This window comes from Malus sylvestris, chromosome 12 (genome assembly GCF_916048215.2).
Source record: "Malus sylvestris chromosome 12, drMalSylv7.2, whole genome shotgun sequence".
Taxonomy (NCBI): Eukaryota; Viridiplantae; Streptophyta; class Magnoliopsida; order Rosales; family Rosaceae; genus Malus; species Malus sylvestris.
The window spans coordinates 3,617,800-3,643,912 of record NC_062271.1 but is presented as its reverse complement, the minus strand read 5'-3'; the positions used below and the strand labels follow the sequence as shown (position 1 = coordinate 3,643,912).

The 26,113-nt window shown below is 41.5% G+C and overlaps 4 protein-coding genes across 5 annotated transcripts; 3 read left to right on the top strand and 1 right to left on the bottom strand.

Moving 5' to 3' along the window:
* Positions 1 to 576: 576 nt before the first annotated feature.
* LOC126592739 (transcription termination factor MTEF1, chloroplastic-like) lies at positions 577 to 1,868 on the top strand. The gene has a single exon (XM_050258511.1). It carries the CDS (start codon positions 829 to 831, stop codon positions 1,828 to 1,830), a length of 1,002 nt encoding a protein of 333 aa, XP_050114468.1. The 5' UTR covers positions 577 to 828; the 3' UTR covers positions 1,831 to 1,868.
* A 2,103-nt stretch (positions 1,869 to 3,971) lies between these two features.
* On the top strand, positions 3,972 to 8,952 carry LOC126592738 (transcription factor E2FA-like). Its single transcript, XM_050258510.1, has 14 exons — positions 3,972 to 4,468; positions 5,261 to 5,447; positions 5,678 to 5,725; positions 5,830 to 5,915; positions 6,041 to 6,129; positions 6,234 to 6,288; positions 6,563 to 6,615; positions 6,701 to 6,751; positions 6,870 to 6,918; positions 7,004 to 7,069; positions 7,162 to 7,238; positions 7,408 to 7,639; positions 8,099 to 8,165; positions 8,291 to 8,952. The coding sequence occupies exons 1-14, from the start codon at positions 4,256 to 4,258 to the stop codon at positions 8,425 to 8,427; spliced, it is 1,410 nt and encodes a 469-aa protein (XP_050114467.1). The 5' UTR covers positions 3,972 to 4,255; the 3' UTR covers positions 8,428 to 8,952.
* A 542-nt stretch (positions 8,953 to 9,494) lies between these two features.
* LOC126592737 (uncharacterized) lies at positions 9,495 to 11,339 on the top strand. Its single transcript, XM_050258509.1, has 2 exons — positions 9,495 to 10,716; positions 10,842 to 11,339. The coding sequence occupies exon 1, from the start codon at positions 9,692 to 9,694 to the stop codon at positions 10,241 to 10,243; it is 552 nt and encodes a 183-aa protein (XP_050114466.1). The 5' UTR covers positions 9,495 to 9,691; the 3' UTR covers positions 10,244 to 10,716; positions 10,842 to 11,339.
* LOC126592736 (putative HVA22-like protein g) lies at positions 10,307 to 12,965 on the bottom strand. Of its 2 annotated transcripts, XM_050258508.1 has the most exons (8): positions 12,881 to 12,965; positions 12,413 to 12,501; positions 12,218 to 12,295; positions 11,997 to 12,095; positions 11,669 to 11,725; positions 11,503 to 11,566; positions 10,946 to 11,161; positions 10,307 to 10,709 (listed from the first exon to the last, which is right to left on the bottom strand). In XM_050258508.1, exons 3-8 carry the CDS (start codon positions 12,247 to 12,249, stop codon positions 10,548 to 10,550), a joined length of 630 nt encoding a protein of 209 aa, XP_050114465.1. In that variant the 5' UTR covers positions 12,250 to 12,295; positions 12,413 to 12,501; positions 12,881 to 12,965; the 3' UTR covers positions 10,307 to 10,547. The 2 variants fall into 2 exon arrangements, with proteins under 2 accessions (XP_050114465.1, XP_050114464.1); XM_050258507.1 differs by lacking the exon at positions 12,881 to 12,965 and having other exon boundaries at positions 12,413 to 12,749.
* Between the last annotated feature and the right edge of the window lie 13,148 nt (positions 12,966 to 26,113).

The following is a 26,113-nucleotide window of genomic DNA, read 5'->3' as shown; positions in this document are numbered from 1 at the left end:
TTTGGCGGCAACCGGAAATGGGACAAGAGTAAGGGATTTGGTTTGTAGAGTCTGATTTCTTGGTGATCAATTCAAAAGATGGACACTATTAATAAAGTGAGGCTGATCTTGATTTGATGAAGTCTTGGTTTATTTTTAGGCCGCGGCGGACACAGGATTTGAAATTTAGGGGTTCCAATGTTATTAAAGTACAAGTTTTTAAGATACAAATAAAGCGAAAAGCGTATAAATTTATTTTCAGTTTGTTCATTAAGGTATTTCGTTAGCTAAATCATATTGTGCACATGTCACTTGTATTAACACATATAGAAGTAATTTGATGAGTGATATCGAGATAATTTTTTTAGTGTTGTCAATGCAACTTGTCGAGATATACCTAACAAACATTACAGCAAACACAAAAAAAACTCGTATCAAACATTCAAAGAGTCATTAGAAGAAGTGTTTTTCAAACCCGAACCACCTTAGTCTCAATGTTCATTTGCCAATACTTACAAGGAACATACACAGAAGAAAGATATACCTCGTCCCATATAAGTGTCTCCCCCAAAGCTAGGCTCATTTGTGCCTATCTACGTGATTTTAGGCTCAGTTACTCCGGGCTGGTCAGATTAGTCTGGACTCGGGTAGTATTCATTTTCTTAACCCGGCCCATTTGTGTTGGATTACTGATTTCTCCCTATACCCCTCACCAATCACAATCTCCACAATGGTATTGTTTGGAGCATTTTAAGCCTTATCTTCTTCATTCCCCCTTTTTCCCCCAAACCAAAGCTCTTCAGTCCTCAGCCATGACCAGCTGCGCCCAAACAACAACCAACCAACCAAATGCACGAAACCCACTTCCTCTCCACCGCCATCGCCGCCACCAAACAACCCCGTTTCTCCTCCATTCCCAATCCCATTCCCAAACCCCAATCCCCCTCCTCCTCTCATCATGACATCCACTCCTTTCCGCCGCCGAAGAAAACCCCCCACTTCCCAATCATCTCCGCCTCCAAAACCACGGCCTCCCTCAAACCCCCACCAACCACCGCCACCCCCCACTCCGACTTCCAAGAAAAAGTCCTCTACCTCGACTCCATCGGCCTCGACTTCTTCTCCCTAATCAACCACCACCCTCCGATCCTCTCCTCCCCTCTCTCCCACATCAAATCCACCGTCCACTTCCTCCTCACCTCAATCGGCTTCACCTCCCCAGAATTCCGCCGCCTCATCGGCATGTGCCCCGAAATCCTCTCCTCCCGAGTCGCCGAAATCGCCCCAATCCTCACCTTCCTCCTCCGCGAAGCCCACGTCAACGGCTCCGATCTCCGCCGCGTCATCAACCGCCGCCCCAGACTCCTCGCTTGCAGCGTCAAAACACGCCTCCGCCCCACCCTCTACTTCCTCCAGAGCATTGGTATTTCCCAAGTTAACAAACACACCTCCCTCCTCTCCTGCAGCGTGGAAGACAAGCTCCTGCCCCGAATCGACTACCTCGAAAAAATCGGCTTCTCCCGCCGAGACGTGCTGTCGATGTTCCGGCGGTTCCCGCAGCTGTTCTGCTACAGCATCGAGCAGAACTTCGAGCCAAAATTCGATTACTTCGTAGTGGGGATGGGGAGGGAGATGAAGGAGCTGACGGAGTTCCCGCACTACTTCTCGTTCAGCTTGGAGAATCGGATTCGGCCGCGGCACCAGCGGTGCGTGGAGAAAGGGGTCTGTTTTCCGCTGCCGGTGTTGTTAAAGACGAGTGAGGCAAAGTTTCGCGACCGGTTGGAGTTTTGTTGTAATTCTTCCATCCCTTTTAGGAGTTCTCCTTTATGGGGTACAAATTCGATTGATTGAGAAAATTGAAAATATACAAGGCCAATTTCCAATTTTAACTAATTTACTCGTTAATATGAGTTTTTCGGAATGCTAATGACAATTTTCGTTAAATACCTTATTTGATTTTGGGTGAAAGTGCGGAGATTTCTCGGGTTTAGGGGAGGTTTAGAAAATAATTTTGGAGACTTGATCTGTTATACATTGTACAATGATAATAGTGGTATCATAAAGACATGATTCATGATGAGAATGTGTTTTTTGGTAGTAGTTACATCAATTGGTTACAAAGTTTGTTCTCATGATTGTTAAGGGTAATAGATCGCATAGTCAACAGCCCAAGTGCTTTAGTGAATCATCTTCAAGCTCAACCTTGATAGGATATAAGGACATGTCCTTCGATAAAAAGAGGTCATTATTCCTCTATCAAGAAACTCAGGCCTTTAAATTCTCATTCATTATTTAGCTCAAACTTAAATATCAAAGAGTCTTTGCCTCGTACATCACTGATGTAACAAGTTCAAGCCAATTTATTCATTTTTGTTGAATAATGCAATTTCATATTGGAAATTTGAAAGAAAATATTACTACTTATAAATGAATGGTTTCGCTACTAATAACGAGACATCTGACAAGATCATTCTCATTGTGAACAAGACCCTGACTCGATCGTTCCAATTGTGAACACGACTCTGACCTGACAATTCTGATTGACGACGAATTGTTATTGCTTGAGGAAAAAAGAAGGTTGCCAATGTAGAATTGGTTGGAGAATGCAATCTCACATCATAAACTTGACATTATGTTTACTACTTGTTCATGAATGATTCCACTACTAATAACACCCATGTCTTTTATGATAAAATCTAACACCTGCAAGTGGTGACTAGTAGTGGACGGGCATCCCGACTCTAAAATCTTAACATTTCTTAATTTCAGAAACACTCAAATAATTTTACGCTCATGTGAAATTCATTTCCCACATTATTCACTCTTCGTAAATTAGAAGGAGAACAATACAGTATAATTATTTTTGGCACGTGTCATGGACCCAGTAGTAGTAGCACCAAAGTTATATATGTCCGTTGTGGTTAGCTGAAGTTAGGGTTGGAGGAGATGCGAGAGACGGTGAGAAATGAGCCGTCAAATAATCAGAAAATTTTGTTTAAAGCCAAATAAAGGCGCGGATCGGCGATTCTCCTTGTAATTTTCGTTTGTTGTCTTTTCTTCTAGCACGTCGTAGTTTTGCCCCATAGTTTTGGTATAATTCGAAACTGACCATTCAATATACTATTTTTCTAAAGATTCCACGCCGTTTGGTGCGTTTTACTTTTTCTTTTTCATTCCATTGGTATAAATATAAGAACATATTTTGGGATTACTCCATTTATGTTGGTCTTTTTGGACCTATTTATTTGGGTACTTCAACTAATTTTTAATTTTGGGCATCATAAATACATCGATTGCAAAACTTGTAAAGAGGTATAATATTTAAACGTAGTTTCTTGTACCTTATTGTAGTATAATTGCCGCTCTTGTATTAATTTTAATCATATCTCTTCTATTTGGTTCTTAATTAGAATATTACAAATAAATATGTGAAACATTTCTTTGTCTGGTGAAACAATAATAGAATTCGGAAACTTACCCATAGGAGTGCATGAAACCCGTGAAAGGGGTATTTCTTACGTTCGACACGACTTGAAAAGATATTTAATGCATCTTTATATTTTTAAAAATTACTCTAGTTGTAAATTTAATACACCACTTTTGAACATGAAACGTAACGTTCTTACTAAAAATATGTATGCATTTGATTCCTATTATTGCATTTGCATAAACCAAATGGGGAAGTGAAAAAAAAATGGTATTCCCTCGTCTACATTTTCCAATTATTTCCAAACAACAAAAAGAAGCAAGTGACATTTTACAACAGTAGAAAGAAGTTGAGTTTTTATATAATGGTGTGGGTTCAAATCCTGTCGATAACTAATCTAACATTTAATCTAACAAAATCAAACGTTTGACAAAAAAAAAAACAATAAAAAGAAAGGTTTCCATTCTCGCAGGGTCAGAACAGAAATACACAAGTTTCAGGGGTGGAAAATAGGAAAAAAAGTTGACAAATTAATATTTTTCGCCGTGTTCCCTCCACATCTGTCCGAAACAAAAAATTCCCTCCCTTCCCTCGTTTTCTGCTAGCTCTTCCCCTAACTCCCACAACTCACTTTCCCTCTCTAACCCTCACTTTCTCTCTCTAACCCCCCCTCTCTCTCTTTCTCTCTCTACCCCTCTCGATCCCATTTCGCCTCCCCATAAACCCTAAACCCCCGCCCTCGCTCAGATTCTCTCCGATTCCCCAAAACCTAAAGATCCACCTCTCTCCTTCTCCGATCGTCTCTCGGTAAACGGAGACCGCCGCTAGTTCGAGCCGGTCGATCCCTCTATGTCCGGCTGCGCTCAAGCTCCCAACCGCCAACCAGCGCCGGCGACGGCACCCACAGGCGGCGGCGCCCAGATCCTGCCGCCGTTGAGGCGTCACCTCGCGTTCGAGTCCATGAAGCCGCAGCCGTTCCCTCCCGACAATTACCACCGATTCGCCGGCGGTGCTCGCAGAGCTGGAGACCAAGAACCTGAAGCTATTTATGTTCGATCTCCTGTGAGTTGTTGTCATTTCCATGGATATCTGTGTGTTAATCTCACTGCGTTGGTTTGTTTGGGTGAATTGCGTTGTAATTGTTCAAAGAATTGAGGGTAATTCTGGTGATTCTGATTGGTTTTGTTGTTTAGGGTTTTGTATGAGATTGGGAACAATTTGTAATTAGAAGATTTGGATTAGCTCATACATGTTATTTTTAGGTCATAAGCTAATATTGTTCACTTACTACTAAGATAGTGCTTCTTAAGATATTTTGTAATTTGGTGGACTTCTGAAAATATTTATACTTATGTTGTAAATTTGCAAGCTTGGCTAACCAAAATTGCAATTGTTAGTTGTAACCGGAAAAAAAGCCGACAATTGTAAGTCTAGTGCATAATGCAACTTGTCAAGGTGAAGTATTGTGATAAAGGTCGGCGATGAGGGGAGGACTGAGAAATGATATGGTGTTGATGTGCATCACACTTAACTGTGTTGCCTAATCTGGAGTGAAGGTACTGATTTGAAAGTAGACTTTCAAGTTGTAGTATTTGGCTCCTTTTTAGAATCAATTGTTTCTCGTGGCATGTGTTGGTTTCTTCATTGGGTGTGTAAATTAATATTATAAAAGTGTAATTGGGTATAATGACTAGCGGTTCCACTCTCCGTCCTCCATTTCATCTAGATTGATTTGCAGTGTTCATCTCGTCGATATATAGTTCATTATGTAGCATATTTTAACTAGTATGGTTGCTAAGTCGCCATATGCCTAATTTTTAATAAGAATTCTTTAACTTTGCTGCTGTTTTTCAGCAACTTACTCGGAAGGACACCAATGAAGTTGAGTACAGTGATTGGACCTGCAGTCCTGGAAATACTAATATTATTCAGACTCCCCTTCAGACTCCTCCAATGTCTACAAAAGGGGGAAGGGTAAACAATAGGTCAAAGGCTTCCAAGGGAGGTAGATCTGGACCTCAGACTCCTGTGTCAAATGTTGGTGAGTCTTCTTGTCTCTTCAATTTTTGCTTGATCTCTACCATTTTTGGCCTAACTTGAATGAATCACTAAGATGAGCTTCAGATGCAGCTGTCCACGTGAAAGAGGCTGCATAGCATCGTTGATAATAACAAAGTCTTCTTTCTCCCTGGATAAAAACAAATAGAATTCTCGACTATCTTGTTCCGTTCATATTGAGAATCTTATTGGATAGCTTCTGTCAACATGCAGGTTCCCCTTCTACTCCAGCCGGAAGCTGTCGTTATGACAGTTCCTTAGGTAATCTGAGCATGAGTTTTCTTCTCTTTGACATTTGTGGTTTTTAGAGTTCACAAGGCTGCCATATGGTGTCACTTGGAGATAACTGTGCTCAAATTTTCCAGGTCTGTTGACAAAAAAGTTCATCAATTTGATTAAGCGTGCAGAGGATGGAATTCTTGATCTAAACAAAGCAGCGGAAACTTTGGAGGTAATCATTTTCTGTCAGAGTGTATATACGTACACACTAACACAAATTATCTGTAATACATACACACCAACACAAATTATCTGTATTTGGTGGTGTACTGATTGATGGTTTTACAAATGACACAGGTTCAGAAGAGGCGGATATATGACATTACAAATGTTTTGGAAGGAATAGGTCTCATTGAAAAGAAGCTGAAGAACAGGATACGTTGGAAGTAATCTTTGATAGTTTATTCTTAAATTTCCTTTAATTTTCAAGTTCTAATAAGATTTGGAACACATGGAAACTTACTCAAGGATGTGTTAAATGATTGATTAGGGGATTTGATGCTTCAATGCCAGGAGAGTTGGATGGTGATCTCTCTATATTACAGGTATTTCAATGTTGCAAGTTCTTGTAATGCAAAGTTCAGGAACCTATTTATTTATTAATTTTATTGTCCTTTGGATTGTCATGAGCATGGATTGTCTGTAGTACACAAAATTGCTGAACTCATGTTCACATGTTCACATAATGTTTCTTTATTTAGAGATTAACAATTTCATCTGTCTAGATTGCTATGAAAAGCATGGTGTTAAAAAAATACTTTGACAATTTAGTAGCTTTGTGAAGGAAGATAAAAGCCTAAGTTGTGGTATATCCTGCAGGCAGAAGTTGAAAATCTATCCTTACAAGAGCGCAGATTAGATGACCGAATAAGGTATATGCAATTAATTTTCTTTTTGGAATTCAACTTCACCGTTTTGAAACTATTGAAAAGTGCTGACGCCTTCACCCTTGTGCAGAGAGATGCAAGAAAAGTTGAGGGATTTGAGCGAAGATGAAAACAACCGAAAGTAATGTCTAGTCCATTAACTTTTTCAGATAATTTTTGTCCTTCTTCTTTATGTTTATATTGTTAATCACTTGCTTCTATGTATACAAATACGTTCTTATCTTCAACTCTTACTCTAGGTGGCTTTTTGTGACTGAAGATGACATTAAGGGCCTACCTTGCTTCCACGTGTGTTCCATGCATCACTTCTAACACTGATTTCGACGATGGTTTAGTGTTTTCCATTATGTTAATTGCGCCTTTTCTTTTCCAGAATGAAACCCTGATAGCAATCAAAGCTCCACATGGAACCACCTTGGAAGTCCCAGATCCTGATGAAGTAAGTCAAACATAAATTTCTCTTAGAAGGTACATGTTTTATATGCATTCTCTCTTTAATTAATATTGAGTTCTTCCTTCAATATGCACCAGGCTGTTGACTATCTACAGAGGAGATACAGGATAATACTTAGAAGCACAATGGGACCCATTGATGTCTACCTTGTCAGGTATTGTTTCCTTTTTCTTCTTTTGTGAACGAAATATCTTTATACATTTGAGTAGGGTACTCTCCCTTTTTGTTTTGCATGTTTTGTGGATTATTGATGATAAGAATATCCGTGTTGGTTTGTATTTATTTACTTGTTTGTTGTGTTGTGTGTATTATTTGGTGTTTAGTCAATTTGAGGAAAAGTTTGAGGATGTGCATGGAGCTGAGCCACCTGTGAGCTGCCCAATGGCTTCTGGTTCTGGGTCCAGTGAACACCCAATAACAGAAGTGGTAACTGTTGAAAGCAGTGGGAAGGAAATTGAGCCTTGGCTGCAACAGGCTCATCACACGTGCTCTGATTTAAACGCTTCTCAGGAGTTTGCTGGGGGAATGATGAAGATCGTTCCTTCTGATGTTGATGTAAGTATAGTTGTTCTGACTGATATGTTTTCTTAGCTGCAAAGGTAAAAGAGAAAAACATCATTTCCAACACTGAAAGTCAACTTTTGAAAACGATAAGCGTTTTAGTGTAGCTTGCATATAAGTCTCAGATTTGAAGCTTGTTAACTGGACTACTTATCACCTAATTGATGTGAAGGTGCAACATAAGATGTGCATTTTTATTTGTTTGTATGATGATATCGGAAAGCTGTGCAAAATATAGTAAGACTTGTTATGTGGATACTTTTGTCCGACCTTTCAGTTACCTATGGATTTGAGCTATATGCTTGCAACCTCTGCCAGAAAAATAGAGCACACAGAGTTCCATATGCTCTTGTAAAAGATTTTTCAGAACCATGTATACTCTCAACAACATATACATTGACATAATGTTTAGTTTCTTGCTAATACTATATATCTTTTTTGTTATTGTTACAGAATGATGCAGACTACTGGCTTTTGTCTGATGCCGAAGTTAGCATTACAGATATGTGGAGGACGGATTGTATCCTTTTTCAAAATTGTTCCCCCTTTTTCTTTTCACTCTCTTCCCACTCTTGCGGTTTTCTTTTCAATTAAATTATTGTTTCTCTGTGTGAATGATCAATTCCTTCACTATGACAACCATAGCTGGTGTTGGATGGAATGGGACAGACATTCTTCATGCTGACTTTGGAGTGACTGATGTTAGTACACCAAGGCCACAAACTCCGCCATCTAGGGTTGTTGAAGTCCCATCTCATGCAGTTAACTTTGCTCAAAGGTGAATCTTCGTTTGTGTAACGGGGTATCTGTAGAAATTTCGTGCATCTACCATCAGTGGTCTTCCATCTGTGTCAAGTATTGCTAGGAGATGCAACACGGGCGAGGCATTTGGAAGAAGCTGACGGATGACTAGCTGGGAACTATTGTTATACTGTACAGTTCAGTATGTCCTTGACCCCTGTTGTAGGAATAAAGAGTTCATCGTAAAACTGTAGAAGCTGCGGATATTCAGCAAGGAGCGAAACATTGAGGGATGGCACGTCCAATAATGGTAGGCGACTCTACATACGGGAGAATAGTAATGCTGAATCTGGCTGTATGATGCATGCTCATTCATTAATGTATGCACACACCATGAGGGGGTTCTGTTTGGAATCCTTGTCTGTAAATGCTGTGATTTTAAACATGTCGCAGAGGACTGGCGTGCCGGATATTGTTAAGGCAGCAAAGGTTTTCTAGTCCTGAGTTCTATCTGATTTTAATGTTAGACGGCTAAAACATATACAATTGCCAACATCTTTTATCAACTCTCTTGGTATACTCCATTATTTAGAAATTATATGCGTACGACGTTTATCAATAGCATAGCGAAATGTTGTGCTACTGAAATGATATCCGCTAGTGTTATTTAAGGTTTAGTTCCTTGTAGAAAAATAATGGACGCCTTGTACGTATAAGAATTGTTCCATAAGTTTATAAGCGTCACTTCCATCATATAATTGAGTTTAGTTGTTGACTACACTCGTGTGTTCTCAGCTTGAAGTTTCAAGTTCAAATTCTCCGATGTTAATATAAATTATTTTGAAATGCACTCACTTCCCTTGTAACGTAGGTAATGTTATAATTGTTGATGATTGAATTATTGATTAACGTACATATTTTTTTATAACATATTAGTTGGTTTAAAAATTTGGTACAAAATTTTTATTTAACTCGCATTATCCATTTAATTTATATGGTTCATTTTCCCCTTTTTTTAGTCGAAATATTCCCGTTATCAGAGACGCGGGCTAACCACCAGTCCAAAAAAAAAGGGGATAAATTGAGCGCAGCGCAGGCTCGTCCGGGTGGCGGGCCGCAAACGACAATTTTTCAAAAACAAAAAAGAAGAGTGTTTGTTTTGCGCGTGAAGACAAAAACGACGTTTGTTTTAGGCCAATTATTGCCAAAACGCAACCGCCGTGAACCCAAACCGCGTTTCACGTTCCACCCTCGCTCTCTCTCTCACACATTTTGTTCTTCCGCTTTGCTTTCAGCTGCTCTACTATGGACGATTCAACCGTACTCAGCCCACACCCGGCGACCCCACTACTCTCGTCGGGGAAGCTCCGCGGCAGAAACTCTATCTGCACATCCGTGGTGGTCCCCGCCAAACTCAGCCTGCTTTCCGCCACCACCACTCCTACCTCATCTACCAAGCTCCAGCGCCTCCACAACTCCAGCCTCCCCGCCCAAAACGGCTGCGTTTCGGGCCCAGAGCCACTCCAACTGGACCTGGAGCTCCTCTCCCTCAAGAGCTCCAAATCCTACACTTCTCTCAGAGACCTGCTCCCCTCCTCCGCCGCCGTGAATTCCCCCACCGTTGCCTCCGCCAACAACTCCGGCTACGAAATCTCCATTCGCAACCGCCTCGTTAAGCAGGCCGCCTGGGCCTACCTCCAGCCCATGTCCTCCACCTCCGGCCCATCTGGCCCAAACTTCCTCCGCCGCCTCTGCCTCAAGCTCTCCCCCTGCCTCTCCTTCTTCACCCACTGCGTCGTCCCCTTCCTCTCCCAAGCCCTCCGCCGCACACTCCGCTGCATCGGACTCGCCACCTAACACAATCTCCCACTTTTTGTCATCTGTATATATTATAATTTTTTTACTCAAAAGGAAACAAAATTGAATGAAAGAATTTGAATTTATATACGAATTCAGAGTTCGATCAATCAATCAATCGATTGCTGTTTCTGGGATTTGTACAATTTCTGTTTCTCCTTTTTTGTTTTTCTTTTGTGATCACATTCTAATCTGTCACTGGATTGGCTTGGAAGGCCTGAGCCGGAGCTTCTCGGTCAGCTCGTCAACCCGCCCACCATCTGTTTGATGTCGGGACTGAACCACCTTTGGGGACCTCGGAGGCTCAGACATGGCGCCGGTTGACTGTGGCGGCTCTGCCATTGGGTGTTGCTGGTGGGGATTCTGGCGGCCACTTGTTCTTTCCGCTCGGTTTGCGAAGCGGCACGTTTGGCCGCTGCTGTGCTGGCGCTGTGGCATCCTGCTGATCATCATCGAATGTCTGCGACTGTGAGGTTGGTTCAAAAAATCAATCAAACAAAAACAATGAATTTTCAGTAACCCCTTTCCCAGAAAAACAAATCTTCGTTTTTGTGCACGAGAGAAATTGTTTCTTGCTCACATGGCATACATGAACCAGGTGAATGAACGATTGGATGCGCGATCAAGGATTCTGATGCATACTATACTTCGATCGATGCTAGAAAAACCCGAGAAGTGTATTGCATTGTAAATGTGGCCTACCTCGGTGGTGGTTTTGGCGGCGAAGTTTGTGGAGTTAGCAGCCAAGTACTGAAGGGCTTGGAGGAAAGCAGTGTGGCCGTATTGGGCGCAGTTCTGCCAGTAGAAAACAGTCAAATCCCAGGCTCTTGCTCTCATCTCAAGCAACTTCCTGTCTATGTCTGTCTCATGCTTTGCTACATATGGCCTCAGGAAGGTCTTGTACACAAACCCAGTTCCCTACAACCACATTTCAAATGTCATTCCAATGAATCAATTGAAAATTTGTACAACCGTGTTTATGTTGTCAGACTGTCCATGCGGATTCTAAATGCTGACGGACAAATGTAAGTCTAGCGCAAATATATGCACATTTCAAATGGTATTCCAATGAATCAAACTGAATATTTGTATAACAGGATATGTTGTCAACTGTGAATATAGATCACTAATTAGGTTAAGTGTTGCTTGACTGTTGACGGAATGTATGTTTGGTTATTTTCTAATTCACAGTCTGCCAACATAAATCTAGGGCAACGTTACGTGAATTTGATCAACCGCTCGAAATATGGGTTTCTTACCTGGGTCTTTGGATACCATAGGTAGATGAAAAGGGCCACCTTCCCCTCACCATACATGGGCAACCTTCACATTTTTTTCACAAGAGTAACTTAATATGGGTCACAATATTACAAATGAATGCTGAAATGATGAAAAATGAGTTTATAGTTAGAGAGTGACTTGTACCATGAGATGAATACATCTCCAACCCTCTCAAGAACTGTAAGCATTGCCACAATTATCCTGTAAAAACGACATGTCGTTATTGCATATTCAATTGGACTTTGGACATGTTATTATCCAAAGTTAATGACACCATTTAAACAACCATTACACAAATTATTGGTTGAATTGCTACCAAGAAGATAACCCCATATGGGGAAAGACCTGGGGACGTTAATGTGGTGGTATCTCAAACCTATCACGCATCATTACGTGTTATAACTTTCTCACATAACGTCGCATGATTGGTTGGAAATACCGTCACATTGATGTAGAGAGGGTGTTTACGTACCAATATTGACACCAAAAGCGGAGTTCTTCAATCTCAACTCTGTTCTTCTCCACGGTTTTATAACACTCAAATGCTGGGTATGCATACCCAAGAGACAATCTACACACCCCCAACCAACAAAACCAATATTAAAAAAAACAACCCAAATACAAAATCAAAGGTAAAGTCGAAGATCAAGATTCAAAAACTGGATTAACATTAATGACAGAACATTAACATACATAAGAATTCTGGTAAGCAAGCTTCCCAACATCTTTTGATTCCTTCACATCAAATACCACCACACACAAATTATATCCCTGCAACGCGAAACTAAATTATAAATTCGACCCCGAAATTGCGTTACTTGGAAGCCCGAAAGAAAAGAGAATTTCAAGATTTCAGAGAGACGGACAAGCGATGATTGATCGAGTTACCTTCTCGTTGAGAAGGAGTCCAAAAGGAAAAAATGAGAGTCCGGGCGGAGAGCCAGAACCAAAATTGCCCACCATGCGAGGAGTTCCAACTAACCAGCAAGAAGGAAGGGATTAATAATATTCTTTGAGGAGAAATGGGGTTTTATTTTATCTCTGGTTCTGTGAAGGAAAATGTGTTTTGAGGAGAGAGAAACAAGAGAGAGACACACACACACACACAAATTCGCAGGGAGTTTGAGACGGGAAGAAATTGCCAAGTTTCTAATATGTTCTATCTTTGTCTATGTATCGATTGCTATATATATATATATATATATATATATATACACACACTATGGAGTTTTGGGCAGTTAAGTTGTTAATCCACAACAGGATTAGATTAGATTAATATATGAGAGACGAACAGAGGTGTGGATTTTAAAAGAAAAAGAAAAATTAGAGGATTTCTTGCGATGGACGCCTCCTTACGATTTTATGCGAAATTCTGTGAGGAGGAAGGGACTTCTCGGGAATCGTCGTCAATGTCGGTACCCAGTCACCAAGGCGTAGGCATGTGTTCGACTTTGCTTATTTATAACTGTGTCTTGTCATCCGTTGTTCTACTTTAAAAATAAATAAATAAATAAAATAAAATTTGGTTTTTCTGTTTGATATTTTGTTTTAACAATTAAGAACAGAGAATTCCACTAAATTAAAATGAAAAGAAAGATAAATAAACGGAGGGATGAGCGTTTAGAAAGAAGTAACATAGTCTTTGTTTAAAAGAATTTCTATTTTTTAGGTAAAAATGAGACTAGTTGTGGGGCTGTTATGCATCAGATTTTAACGATTCGAACTGTTTTCATTCATAGATTATTTAATCCGAAACTATTTACTCATTTGATTGACATAATGAAATTTCAAAATTTATTTGAACATAATATTCATCAATTTCTTTGAACTCAATTAGATGTCTCAAGCATTTTCGATTTAGTTAATATTTTGCAAGAATGATATATAGAGTGCAACTTGAAGAATAGACAGTTCGGATAATTGAAATTCATCCCATTATCCATTTAAATTTCAATTTATTACAAAATCGTCTAAAATAATAATCTATGTATATAATCGAAGAAGAATAAGAGTATGGTGAAACATTCAAAAATGTCATTGTAAATTCATTAAGTCTATCCGTATGCAAATGCATACGTGACAAAAAAGATTTTGTCACGTATGGATACGTATAACTACTTTTAGTTTTAAGTATTTTGTTTTCCTCAAAACTATGATTGTAAATTTATTAAAGTCCAATAAATATTTCAAAAAATAGTACGAATTTGTTGCGACGTTGCTTATGATGATAAATCTTTAAAATAAGAGTTGTGTGAAGTAAACTTAAGATAAGGAGTTGTGTGAAGTAAACTTAAGATTAAGAGTTGTGTGAAGTAAACTTAAAATGAAGAGTTAAGAGAAGCGTATAAAGCAATGGAGTTTAATTGAGTTATACGAACCATATTCGTATTTAGTGAACTATTTTATTTTATAGAAAACTTCATTTTAATCCTTAAAAAAGATGAGTTTTAGATTATAACCATATGTAAGATTAAAATCCAATTTTAGTCCCTAGCACATTTTGATCATATCATTTATTAGTTGTATTTTGATGTTTTATTTTATCCTTTTATTTTTATTTTAATGTATTAATTACATTTAAATTAAATTTTTATTTCATTCATCATAATATATTTTAATGTCTACATTTAGGCAACTAATTTTTTTATAATATATATTCCAATAACAATTTTGTATGTTCTTTATTTAGGTACATTAATACATTTGAATATTTTGGTATATCTATCGGTATAAACATGTAGTTACATTGATTCAATATAATGCATTTCGGTCAATATAATGTATTTCGTTATGTACATTTTGGTACACACATCTGAGTATTGACTTTTAGGTACATTAATTCAATTATTATATTTTGGTATTGATATTTAGGTACATACATTTTCGGTATTGACATTTAGGTACATACATTTCGGTATTGACATTTAGGTATATTAATTCAATATAATACTGTGAACACGGAAAATTCCTGAAACGAAAGAGACAAGAACAACGTGCACAAACAAATATTTGTATTTGATGATTTTGGGTTACAATCTCTCTCTATTTTGATCCTCTGATTCGATCTCCGTAAGGTGTGTATTTGTGGATGTGCGATTGATCCAAAGGGCCGTTGGGCTTGATCTAAGGATGAACGTTCTTCAAGGGCCGTGGACTTGATCTTGAAGGTGGATTTGAGTGGATCTTCAAATGGGCTTTTGGGCTTGATCTTTGAAGAACAGTGATGAACGGATCTCCAAGGGCTTTTGGGCTTGATCTTGAAGAACAGTGATGAACGGATATTCAAGGGCTTTTGGGCTTGATCTTGAAGAACGGTTGGATGCGTGGATTTGTCGACGTTGTTGATCCAAAGGGCCGTTGGGGCTTGATCTTGGATGAACGGATGATGAACGATGGTGCTTTCTTCAAGGGCCGTTGGGGCTTGATCTTGAATTGGTGGATGGTTGATCCAAGGGCCGTCGGGGCTTGATCTTGGAAGAACGATGAACGAAGAACACTTTCTTCAAGGGCCGTCGGGGCTTGATCTTGGAGGAACGATGAACGAAGAACGAAGAAGGCTTTCTTGATTCTTCGGGAACCTGGATGCTTGAGAGCTTCGGAGTTTCAGAGCTTCAGAGCTTCAAGGTGTAATATGAATTTTTTTTTAAATGAATGAAATGGGCTTGTATTTATAGAATTTTCCAATGCCTAATTTTGAATATAATATCCCAGATGAAATAAGTCGTTTCTGCCAGGTGTTGACATGTGTCCTATTTGATGACTTTTCCAACTCATTTCAATTTTCGTTGAGTCACGCGCTACGTGTAAAATTTATGTAATACATGAGCGTTGACACTTTGATTTATTGGTCAGCATTTATTTACGAAATTTCGATGTCTACAAATGCCCCCACTTCAAGGCACGTCGTATACATGTGCTTGTCACGTGTAGGAGATGCGTTTTGAAGTCCCTTACTGTAGATGTCGATCCAAGGGCCGTCGAGGCTTGATCTTGAATTGGGCTGGAGATTTCTTTAAGGGCCGTTGAGGCTTGATCTTGAATTGGGCTTGAGATTTCTTCAAGGGCCGTTGAGGCTTGATCTTGAATTGTTGTTTGAAATTTCTTCAAGGGCCGTCGAGGCTTGATCTTGAAGGTTGAAATTGGACCACAAGGAGCTTCATGTGGTAGATGATCTTTGGCTTTGGTAGTGGGTGAATCGACACGTATTTTGTTGCGCTTTGTTGACTTTCCACAGCTTTGATCTTGAACTGGGTTGAAGGATTTTCTAGATTCCTCCAATTGTTGATTTTCCACAGCTTATTCTTGAACTAGGTTTTTTGATTCAAGGGTGGTAGACACTTAATCTTGAATCGGACTTGCGATTTCTTCCAGGGCCGTCGAAGCTTGATTTTGAATTTGGCTGGAAGCTTCTTCAAGGGCCGTTGAGGCTTGATTCTTGAAGGCTGACTCGAACACACGGCAAGCAGGCACGAGGTGAAGGTGACGACTTGTTGCTTTGTTCAATCTTTCTAATTCACACCTGAGTAGTTTGGTCAACGGTATGATCTTCGAGATTGATGGGCTCCTCTTCCAATTGGTGACTTGGTCTTTAAGGATTTGATTCAAGGGTGGTGAATCGGCACGTGCAGCCCACAACGCCTAGTAAGTCGACCCAAGAATTTGAGGGTCAAAACGAGTTCACCGTCCTCAGGCAGATGCGGCATCTTCTCGAGTTCTTCATCTCAGACTCTTTCTGCTGAGTTGACTGTGCATGCTGCATTCTTCTCTGCTTGTTTCTTTAGGCAGATGTGGCAGCTTCTCGAGTTCCTCAGTTCGGACTCCTTCTGCTGAGTTGATCGTGCAGACCGCATTCTTCTCTGCTTGTTCCTTCTGCACCTTGTCTCCACATGCTGCAAGGTATCATTTTCACTTGCCTTATCTGTCCTCCAAGCAGATGTGGCAGCTTCTTTGAAAGTACAGCAGCAGTGGAAGGTGAGTACTCGAGAGCAGTGCTAGGTAGGCAATCATGGAAGGGTTCCAAGCAGTCGGTTCCTTACCCGAGTTTGAGTGGAAGTTCCGGCATATTGTTTTCTTTATCCTTGTCTTTGTAGGTAAGAACAAGGACAAAGGAAAGGACAGGGAGAACCCATGATATGAGATACTCTTGCTTTCTACCCTGGTGATATGAGATACTTTTGCTTTGGAGTCATTGGCTTGCAGAGGTACCCCAAGGAATAAGGAACACTGAATTACTCGAGAGGTTTCGTTGGGAAAGCATTTTTAGAGATCAAGAAATGTTATGTATGTCTGCCTTACTATGTAGGGTGAAGGTGGACAGTTTATAGGAAGTTCTTTAATACCTGTAGAGGTACTATTCTTTCACTCGTGTCGGCAACTAACGCGTGATTGAACAGTAAAATTTCACGTGCTTTCTCCTTCACCGAAAATCTTCGACAAATTGCCCGTGATTTGCGCAAAGTTGAGTGTGCATATGACAGGTGATGACTCGGCTGAAAAAGACTGGCGCCTCTTCGATATCTGGGATTGGCGCTTCGACAAATTACCCGTGATTTCCGCAAAGCTGAGTTTGCGTGTGACGGGTGCCGACACGTCTGGAAAAGCAAGATGCTTCTCCGATTTCTGAGCTTGCCTCTTCGATTTTTGAATGGCCTCTTCGAATTCTGAGCTCGCCTCTTCGATCTCTGAAATCCCGTCGAGTGCTGATTTTTTATAGAGGCATGCAGTTCGTTTCAAAACACACTTGAATTTTCGCTTGTGAAAACTCCCCTCTTGTACTTCTAAGATCTTGATTTGTCCGATCTCTTCTTCCTTCAACACTTTGAAAATGTCTGGACCCTCCGACCGTCGTTTTGATTTGAACCTTGGTGAAGAGGTAGTCCCGTCTTCTCCAGATAACATATGGCGCCCATCCTTCATATCCCTTACTGGTCCTCTTACTGTTGGGGATTCGGTGATGAAGAATGATATGACCGCTGCGGTGGTGGCCCGGAACCTTGTCACTCCCAAAGATAACAGACTACTTTCCAGGCGGTCTGATGAGTTGGCTGTTAAGGAGTCCCTGGCTCTTAGTGTGCAGTGTGCGGGTTCTGTGTCCAACATGGCCCAACGCCTATTTGCTCGAACCCGTCAAGTTGAATCGTTGGCGGCTGAAGTGATGAGTCTCAAACAGGAGATCAGAGGGCTCAAGCATGAGAATAAACAGTTGCACAAGCTTGCACACAACTATGCCACAAACATGAAGAGGAAAATTGACCAGATGCAGGAATCTGATGGTCAGATCTTACTTGATCATCGGAGGTTTGTGGGTTTGTTCCAGCAGCATTTACCTTCGTCTTCTGGGGCTGTACCGACTGCTGAGGCTTCAAACAGTCAACCTCCGGCGCCTTCTCTTCCTGGAGCTCTGCCGAGTTGTGAGGCGCCACCTGATCGTCCTTGAATATCCCCTCTTGTAAATTTGATTATTATTTTTTTTTTAAGTATGTAGAATGCAATTTTATGTAAAATTTCCAGAAAAAAATAAATAAAATGGACTTTTATTTCTCTTAATGCTTTTTTTTTTTTCTGTGCACATGGTGCCAGATGCACCATCCATTTTTTTTTTATATTTTCCTTTCTTTTCTCCTGTTTTATTTTTTTTGCACATGGTGCCAGAGCACCAAATATCAAACAATTTTTTCTTTAATCATGGTGCCAGACGCACCAAAGATCAAACTTTTCATTTTTTTATTTTTTGCAAAATTTTTTTTCTTTCTGCACATGGTGCCCATACACCACCAGAAACTTTTGATCTGTCATGGGGCTGTTCCCCATCTTTGATCCACCATCCCATTTTCTATTATTATTTTTTTTTTATAAATTTCGATGATGGGCTGGGGAATTTGCAGGGAAGGATGAAGGCGCATGGAGAGCACGAAGGTGACCTTGATGTCGGATCCAGCTAGAATCCAGAGCACAGCCACTGAGCCCAACCACAGAGCACAGCCACTGCACACCCGTTGTACTGCCACTGAGCACAGCCACCGTACACCCATCGCACTGCCAGCATCTTCACTGCACTACCATCTATACTGCCTGTTGAACTTGCTGCACTGCCTTGTCGTCCTTGCACTGTTTCCTTGCTGCACAGCATCGCCGTCGCACCGTCGCAGCATAGCCTTTGCCATTGCACTGTCCACTGCATCTCCACTGCACCATCCCCATTGCTTCTGCACCGCACACTGTTTTGCATCTTCACTGCGCTGTTTCCTTGCTGCACAACCTTATCGTCCTCACTGCACAAAGCATTGCACAAAACTACGCTGCCCTATCTCGCTTGCTGCTGCACCACTGTACCTTTACTGCACCACCACTGCCTTCCTCGCACTGCTGCTGCATCACCTCTGCAAGGGGAGAGACAGATTGACAGCGCTTCCGAAGCTTCTTCGCCACCGTCAACAGCGCCAATCTTCGCTCTCTTAGTTCAGCAAAAGCTTCAGGATCATTTGCGAGTCCAATGACCGAGTTATGAAGATGGAAAGCATGGATCATGCAGCACCAACCCAAGTCACAACCTCAAGCCGAGTCAGAGACACCAATCTAAGTTACAACCTTCAAGTCCAGTGACTGAACTTGAAGGTGGAAAGCATGGATCCTTGGCAGTTGACGCTCCAGAGGAAGAGGCATTTGGTTTGGCATCAGAGACTGAGCCTCCTGAGCTTCCAGCTGATAGATCAGGGAAAGTGATCATCTTCTCCGCGATTGTTGGGAAGGAGGAAGAGAATTTGGTGTAGGCGGGGTATTCGAGCAGCTCATGGACGCTGGTGGCGGGATCAATGGCGGAGATCAAGGAGGGCGATGCGGCTCTGGCGGTCGCCTGCGGCGAGGAGGAGGTGGTTGCTGAAGGCTCAACTCTTGTAGTGCCGTGAGGTGGGAGACCTTCTTGTGGTTGTCAGGGTCTCTGACGGTGGTTCTGACGGCGTAGAAATCAAGCCCGCCGGAGCCGTCGAGTGTGAATTCAGCGAGAGTGGCGGGCGGGGTGGCTCCGTTGCCTGAGCACTCCAATTTTCCTGAGCTGCAGTCGGCTGTGAGGCAGGAGAATTTTCCGACAGAGTCGTGGGAGCAGAAGGTTCGGCCCCAGAAGCGGTTGCCGGAATCGGGTTGCGTCGGCGGAGAAGTCAAGTTCGAAGCTCTGGTCGTTAACTAGCAGAGGCTGCATGTTCTTGCTCTGCACCAGAACGACGCCGTCCGCGCCGCAGCTGTTCTGCTCCTGAGCTTCTTCAAGTTTCGGATCCATATGCCCGTAGTCCAGATCCAGATACGGATCCATTTCCTGGAACAAGCACTGCCCCGAGTTCGGATCTGGATTTTCCACCGCCTTGGGGTTCGGGAGCAGCCACGAGGCCACGTGGATCTTGGAGTCGCAGTTGACGCAGAGGAAGGCGGAGTCGGTGCGGCAGTACAGAGTCGCCGTCGCCGATTGGCAAGAGTCGCAGAGCTTTTGATGCCATGACCGAAATCTGCTGAGGTGGTATTGCAGCTATTGACGATGATCAGGAGAGATCGACGGTGACTTTAATGTCGGATCCTGACAGGGAGGAAGATCGCAAGGTCTTTTGGGCTTCTTGCCGGGTTTGGTCTTGGCATCTGGGCCTGTGAAATAAAAGGAGGCCCGGGCTCTTACTCCCTTTCTATTGGTGGAGACGAGGCTTAGGGCCGAGTGAGGATGTGAGCTGAGCTCGCTAGGGAGAAAGAGCTGCGAGAGACTTGGGCTTTGACAGCCGGGCCTGGGTTGATCTGGTTTTGGACACGAGCTGCTTCTGAGGCCCTTTATATATATATATATATATATATATATATATATATATATATATATTAATACATAAAACATATGTTTTTTTTTTCTTCTTTTTTTTTTTGTAAATACATAAAACATGTATCTTTTTTTTTTTTTTTTTTTTTTTTTTTTTTTTTTAAAACAGTACACATTATGACATATGTATTTACTTATTTAACATAACACATTCTAACATATGTATTTACTTATTTAACATAACACACACATATATACATATATATATCTATGCCTTTTCAGCGCGTCACTTTTACCGTGTGGGGTTGTGCAAGAGACTACAGCGGGGATTTGCTATGTGGCGCTTGAGGCAAAATGTAAGGTGGCAAGCTTCATGGCCGGCTAGTCGTTTGACGGCGATCATTGAAGTTTCTTCGTCGTTTGAAGCATGGTGGCCAGAGTGACAAAGCTGGTGTTGACGGCCTTGCTACTTGCCCTTGCCGCTTGCCAACTCATTCCTTTAAAGAAATAAAGTATTCGTATTTTGGATTTGCTCTTTATTCTTCAAAGTGTTTGTATTTTTGTTGATGATGTGACTGTACTTGAAGTTTTGAAGTTTCAAGTTGCCTACGTACCCTCAGTTGAGGAGGGATCAAGTCATGACGTAGTTCAAATACATAGATATATTTTTTTTGTATTTTCTTTTGGTGGTGCCGTTTGCAGTTTCAACTCGTGCAGGCAAGGAGCGTTTGGTGCTGTGTTGCAGTTTCAGCTCGTGCAGGCAAGGAGCGTTGGTGTTGCCTTTTATGCTCGTGCAAACCAGGAGCGTTTGGTGCCGTGTTGCAGTTTCAGCTCGTGCAGGCAAGGAGCGTTGGTGTTGCCTTTTATGCTCGTGCAGACCAGGAGCGTTTGGTGCCGTGTTGCAGTTTCAGCTCGTGCAGGCAAGGAGCGTTGGTGTTGCCTTTTATGCTCGTGCAAACCAGGAGCGTTTGGTGCCGTGTTGCAGTTTCAGCTCGTGCAGGCGAAGAGTGTTGTGTCTTGCAGTTTAGGCTCTTGCAGACAAAGAGCTTTGGTTCGTGCAGTTTTAGGCTCGTGCGAACAAGGAGCATGGTGAATTTGTCAAGTAATTTTGGAGAGGCGTTCCTCACAATCTTCATAGCAAGGAGCCTTGACCGAGTGATTGAAGAAGTCTTCAGGAAAGAAATCACGCATCGTGATGGGGATGGACGATCTATGTGTCGAAATTTCATCATCTTCAACACGTTCATGTTGCTTTGAAGGTTGACAAGAGCTGCTTTGCCCCCTTTCCGATTGGCGGACATGTGGAGGAGACGTATGCTTCTTGTGCAATTTCTTAGGAGTGACTTGAGTCCATCCTTCAACTTTGCTTGTCTTGGACGATGCCCCCAGCGGTTAAGGTGAAAATTTTGAGTCGGAAGAGCCAGAAGTGAAGGTGGTATAGTTTGACTTCACCACATCGTCAAGATCTAGCTCGATGATTCCTTTCTGAGCCAGCTTCATGATGAGATCTTTCAGCACGAAGCACTTTTCTGTCGGATGACTGATGAAGCGGTGGAATTTACAGTATCTTGGATTGTCAGTACGATTCATCTCTTCTGGCCGTCTGCACTCAGGCAAACTGATCACCTTCTTGTCCAACAGGTCATCTAGCATGGCAACCACATCAGAGTCGGGGAATGGATAAGTCTTCTCCTCAAGCTCCTTCAAAGTGCGTCTACGTGTCTCTTGATCACGAAAAGCTTCGGTTTGAATCGCCTTGCCTCGTGTGGATATTTTGACGGGAGATGTGTTGACCGTCATCGCTTCCTTGGTGGGTTTCCATGCAGCCTTTTCCACCTTTGTCCCAAGAACTTTGTCGTTCTTGTAGTCGGCGATCGGTTCTTTCTTCCCATGATGGGCGATGCTCAACTCCATGTTATGGGCGCGAGTGGCCAATTCCTCGAAGGTCCGTGGTTTAATGCCTTGAAGGATGTATTGCAAACCCCATTGCATGCCTTGGATGCACATCTCGATTGAAGAGGTTTCCGAGAGCCTGTCTTTACAGTCGAGGCTTAGAGTGCGCCATCTGTTGATGTAGTCAATAACTGGCTCGTCCTTCCACTACTTTGTGCTCGTTAGTTCTAGCATGCTCACAGTGCGGCGGGTGCTGTAGAAGCGGTTGAGGAATTCCCTTTCCAATTGCTCCCAGCTGTTGATGGACTCAGGCTCTAGGTCCGTGTACCACTCAAAAGCATTTCCTTTCAGCGAGCGCACAAACTGCTTGGTGAGGTAGTCTCCCTCCGTCCCCGCGTTGTTGCAAGTTTCGACGAAATGTGCAACGTGCTGCTTTGGGTTTCCTTTTCCATCAAACTGCATGAACTTTGGTGGTTGATAACCCCTTGGCATCCTTAGGGCATCAATTTTCTTGGCATAGGGCTTCGAGTAGAACAAGGAGGTATGTGAGCTCCCTTCGTACTGTGCCTTGATGGTGTTGGTGATCATCTCCTGCAGCTGCTGGATAGAAAAAGATCCCATGAGTGCCGCTGCTTGGTCTGGCTCCGGCTTCCCATCGATTTTCTTCACCGGGGGTTCTTCGTCTCCGCCAGCTCCTCCCTTTAGTGGATCATCCTCTGGGTCGGGTTTATCGTCGTCCTGCGCCTCCAGTCGGTTGACTAGTGCTGCAATTTGCAAGTCTTTTTCTTCCACAGTTCGGGTTAGCCTTGCGATTGCTTCATTCATTTGAGCCAGCTGCTCATCGATTGAAGTTGCTCCAATAGTCATGACTTGCATGGCTGAACTGTCGCTTGAATCGGCATCGGAGAGCATGGATTCGGAGTATTTTCTTGGGCTTTCCCCCCTTGGTGCCCTTAGTGAGGCTAAGGTGATCAAAGGCTCGTGCCTTGGGTGCTCTTGTTTCCTTGGCAGAGTTGATGCAGAGGTGAAAGAGGCGGCAGAAGTAGCTCTTGCCTTGCTTCGAGTCGTGATGCCTAAAGTGACACCACTTGCGACGATGACGCTCTTGTTCTTTGCGCCAGTTGCGGGAACAGTTTGAGCCTTTCTTGATGCCATTAATTTTGGAAGTGTGCTCGAATTTCTTGAACGGAGAAAGAGATAAGAGGCAGAGATTGTCCCACCGGGCGTGCCAATTTGTGAACACGGAAAATTCCTGAAACGAAAGAGACAAGAACAACTTGCACAAACAAATATTTGTATTTGATGATTTTGGGTTACAATCTCTCTCTATTTTGATCCTCTGATTCGATCTCCGTAAGGTGTGTATTTGTGGATGTGCGATTGATCCAAAGGGCCGTTGGGCTTGATCTAAGGATGAACGTTCTTCAAGGGCCGTGGACTTGATCTTGAAGGTGGATTTGAGTGGATCTTCAAAGGGGCTTTTGGGCTTGATCTTTGAAGAACAGTGATGAACGGATCTCCAAGGGCTTTTGGGCTTGATCTTGAAGAACAGTGATGAACGGATATTCAAGGGCTTTTGGGCTTGATCTTGAAGAACGGTTGGATGCGTGGATTTGTCGACGTTGTTGATCCAAAGGGCCGTTGGGGCTTGATCTTGGATGAACGGATGATGAACGATGGTGCTTTCTTCAAGGGCCGTCGGGGCTTGATCTTGAATTGGTGGATGGTTGATCCAAGGGCCGTCGGGGCTTGATCTTGGAAGAACGATGAACGAAGAACACTTTCTTCAAGGGCCGTCGGGACTTGATCTTGGAGGAACGATGAACGAAGAACGAAGAAGGCTTTCTTGATTCTTCGGGAACCTGGATGCTTGAGAGCTTCGGAGTTTCAGAGCTTCAGAGCTTCAAGGTGTAATATGAATTTTTTTTTAAATGAATGAAATGGGCTTGTATTTATAGAATTTTCCAATGCCTAATTTTGAATATAATATCCCAGATGAAATAAGTCGTTTCTGCCAGGTGTTGACATGTGTCCTATTTGATGACTTTTCCAACTCATTTCAATTTTCGTTGAGTCACGCGCTACGTGTAAAATTTATGTAATACATGAGCGTTGACACTTTGATTTATTGGTCAGCATTTATTTACGAAATTTCGATGTCTACAAATACATTTCGGTACATACATTTAGGTTCATTATAATATATTTCGGTACAATCATGTAGGTACAAATATTTCGGTACAAAAAAGTCAATTTTATATATTTTGGCACAATCATTTCTGAACACTTATGTATTTATATATTTTTGTATCACAAATTTTTTTCAATATTTTCTCATTTACATTCATTTCTAATTAAAAAAAAAACTAAATATGTGCATATTAATAAAATTAAAATTTAATATGGAGAGATTAAATAAAAATACACATTAAATAACAAAAATTGAATGTAAATTTTGATAAAAGTACACTCAAGGGATTAAATTGAATATTTAATCTAGCACCGGTTTTTTTTTTAATTTTAATCTTTTGCAAGGATTAATGTCCAAAACCCCTTTATTTTATTACATCAAAATGAGGTTTAAGAGCCTCATGCACAAAGGCAAAATCGTAGCAAGTCCGTAGCAATTTTTGGATTATTTTTTTAACTTTTAGTGAATTTATTAAGATTTTTTTTATTGTCATTAAGAATTTTTAAATATAAACACAATAAAATGAGCAAAAATGCCACGTGGCAAAACTTGAATATCCACCCGGCAGTGGATACTGACAAGAAGAAGATATTTTTCAACGTGCTTAGAACACGAACTGATACATTACATGACATTATATAATTATGTTTCAGACTCAGTCAAAAATCTTTTGACAAGAAAGCTCTAAGTTGTTAGCACGTGTAAAATATTGTCAGTATTTTCATTTATTTCAGAGTTTTCCATTAAATATAAATAAAATGGAATAGGCCTCTTGTAATCCACCACAAACGGTAGCCCATAATTTGCAAATAGTTAAGTTACGCTCGAAGCCCAATCTCCATTGCCCAGCTGTTCTCCCAGTTCTTCACAGCGGCGGCCTCCATGGCAGCAAACAGCTCCTTCTTTGGGGGGCCTCTGGATGTCGATTTTGTTGAAATTTTCAGAGAGATGGGCCGGGAACTTCACTTTCAACATCGATATTATCTTTAGTTTGGTAATTACCACCTGCTCAATTCATCAGGTATGAAGTTTTATCACAAAAAACATCGGGTTTTTTTTTTTTTTTAAAAACGATATTATCCACACTAGCTGAAATGGCAAGGCAGAGACGGGTGTTCATTAATAATATATGTTTTTTAGATTATTTATATCACAAAACATAATTGTTATCAGCAATTTAAAAGTTAGCCAGAACTGAAAATGATGAAGAATAAAAAACCGCTAACAGAAGTATGAAAATGTCACACAATCTTCACTTTATATATGAAATTGGAACGAAAAAAAATTAATGTATGAAAGTTAGAATTTATAGTTAGTAACAAATTCCAACATAACTCACCGTTTTAGTACCAACAATTGTTGGGTTTGGTGGCCGAGATTATAGCTATGATTGGAGTCCCACATCGGTGGATGAGGAGAGTCATCTATCCTAAAGGTACCACACACACATATTGCTGAGGCTTTTTAGTAAAATTCCAAACCTGTTTCTTTTGAGCGGTTAAAGTGGAGGGAATATCAGCAATATCGACTCGTGAGTGTTGCACTCGTAGGTGTGCTTCCGCACAACAATAAAATCTCCAACGAAAACTTGTTGTAACTATATTAGAACACGCAAATTAGCAACACATGTTACACTACAAAAATTTCATTTTATTTAAGCTAGATGAGTCCTTCTAGTTCTACCATACATTGCCTTTGAAGTGACTTAAATTTATTG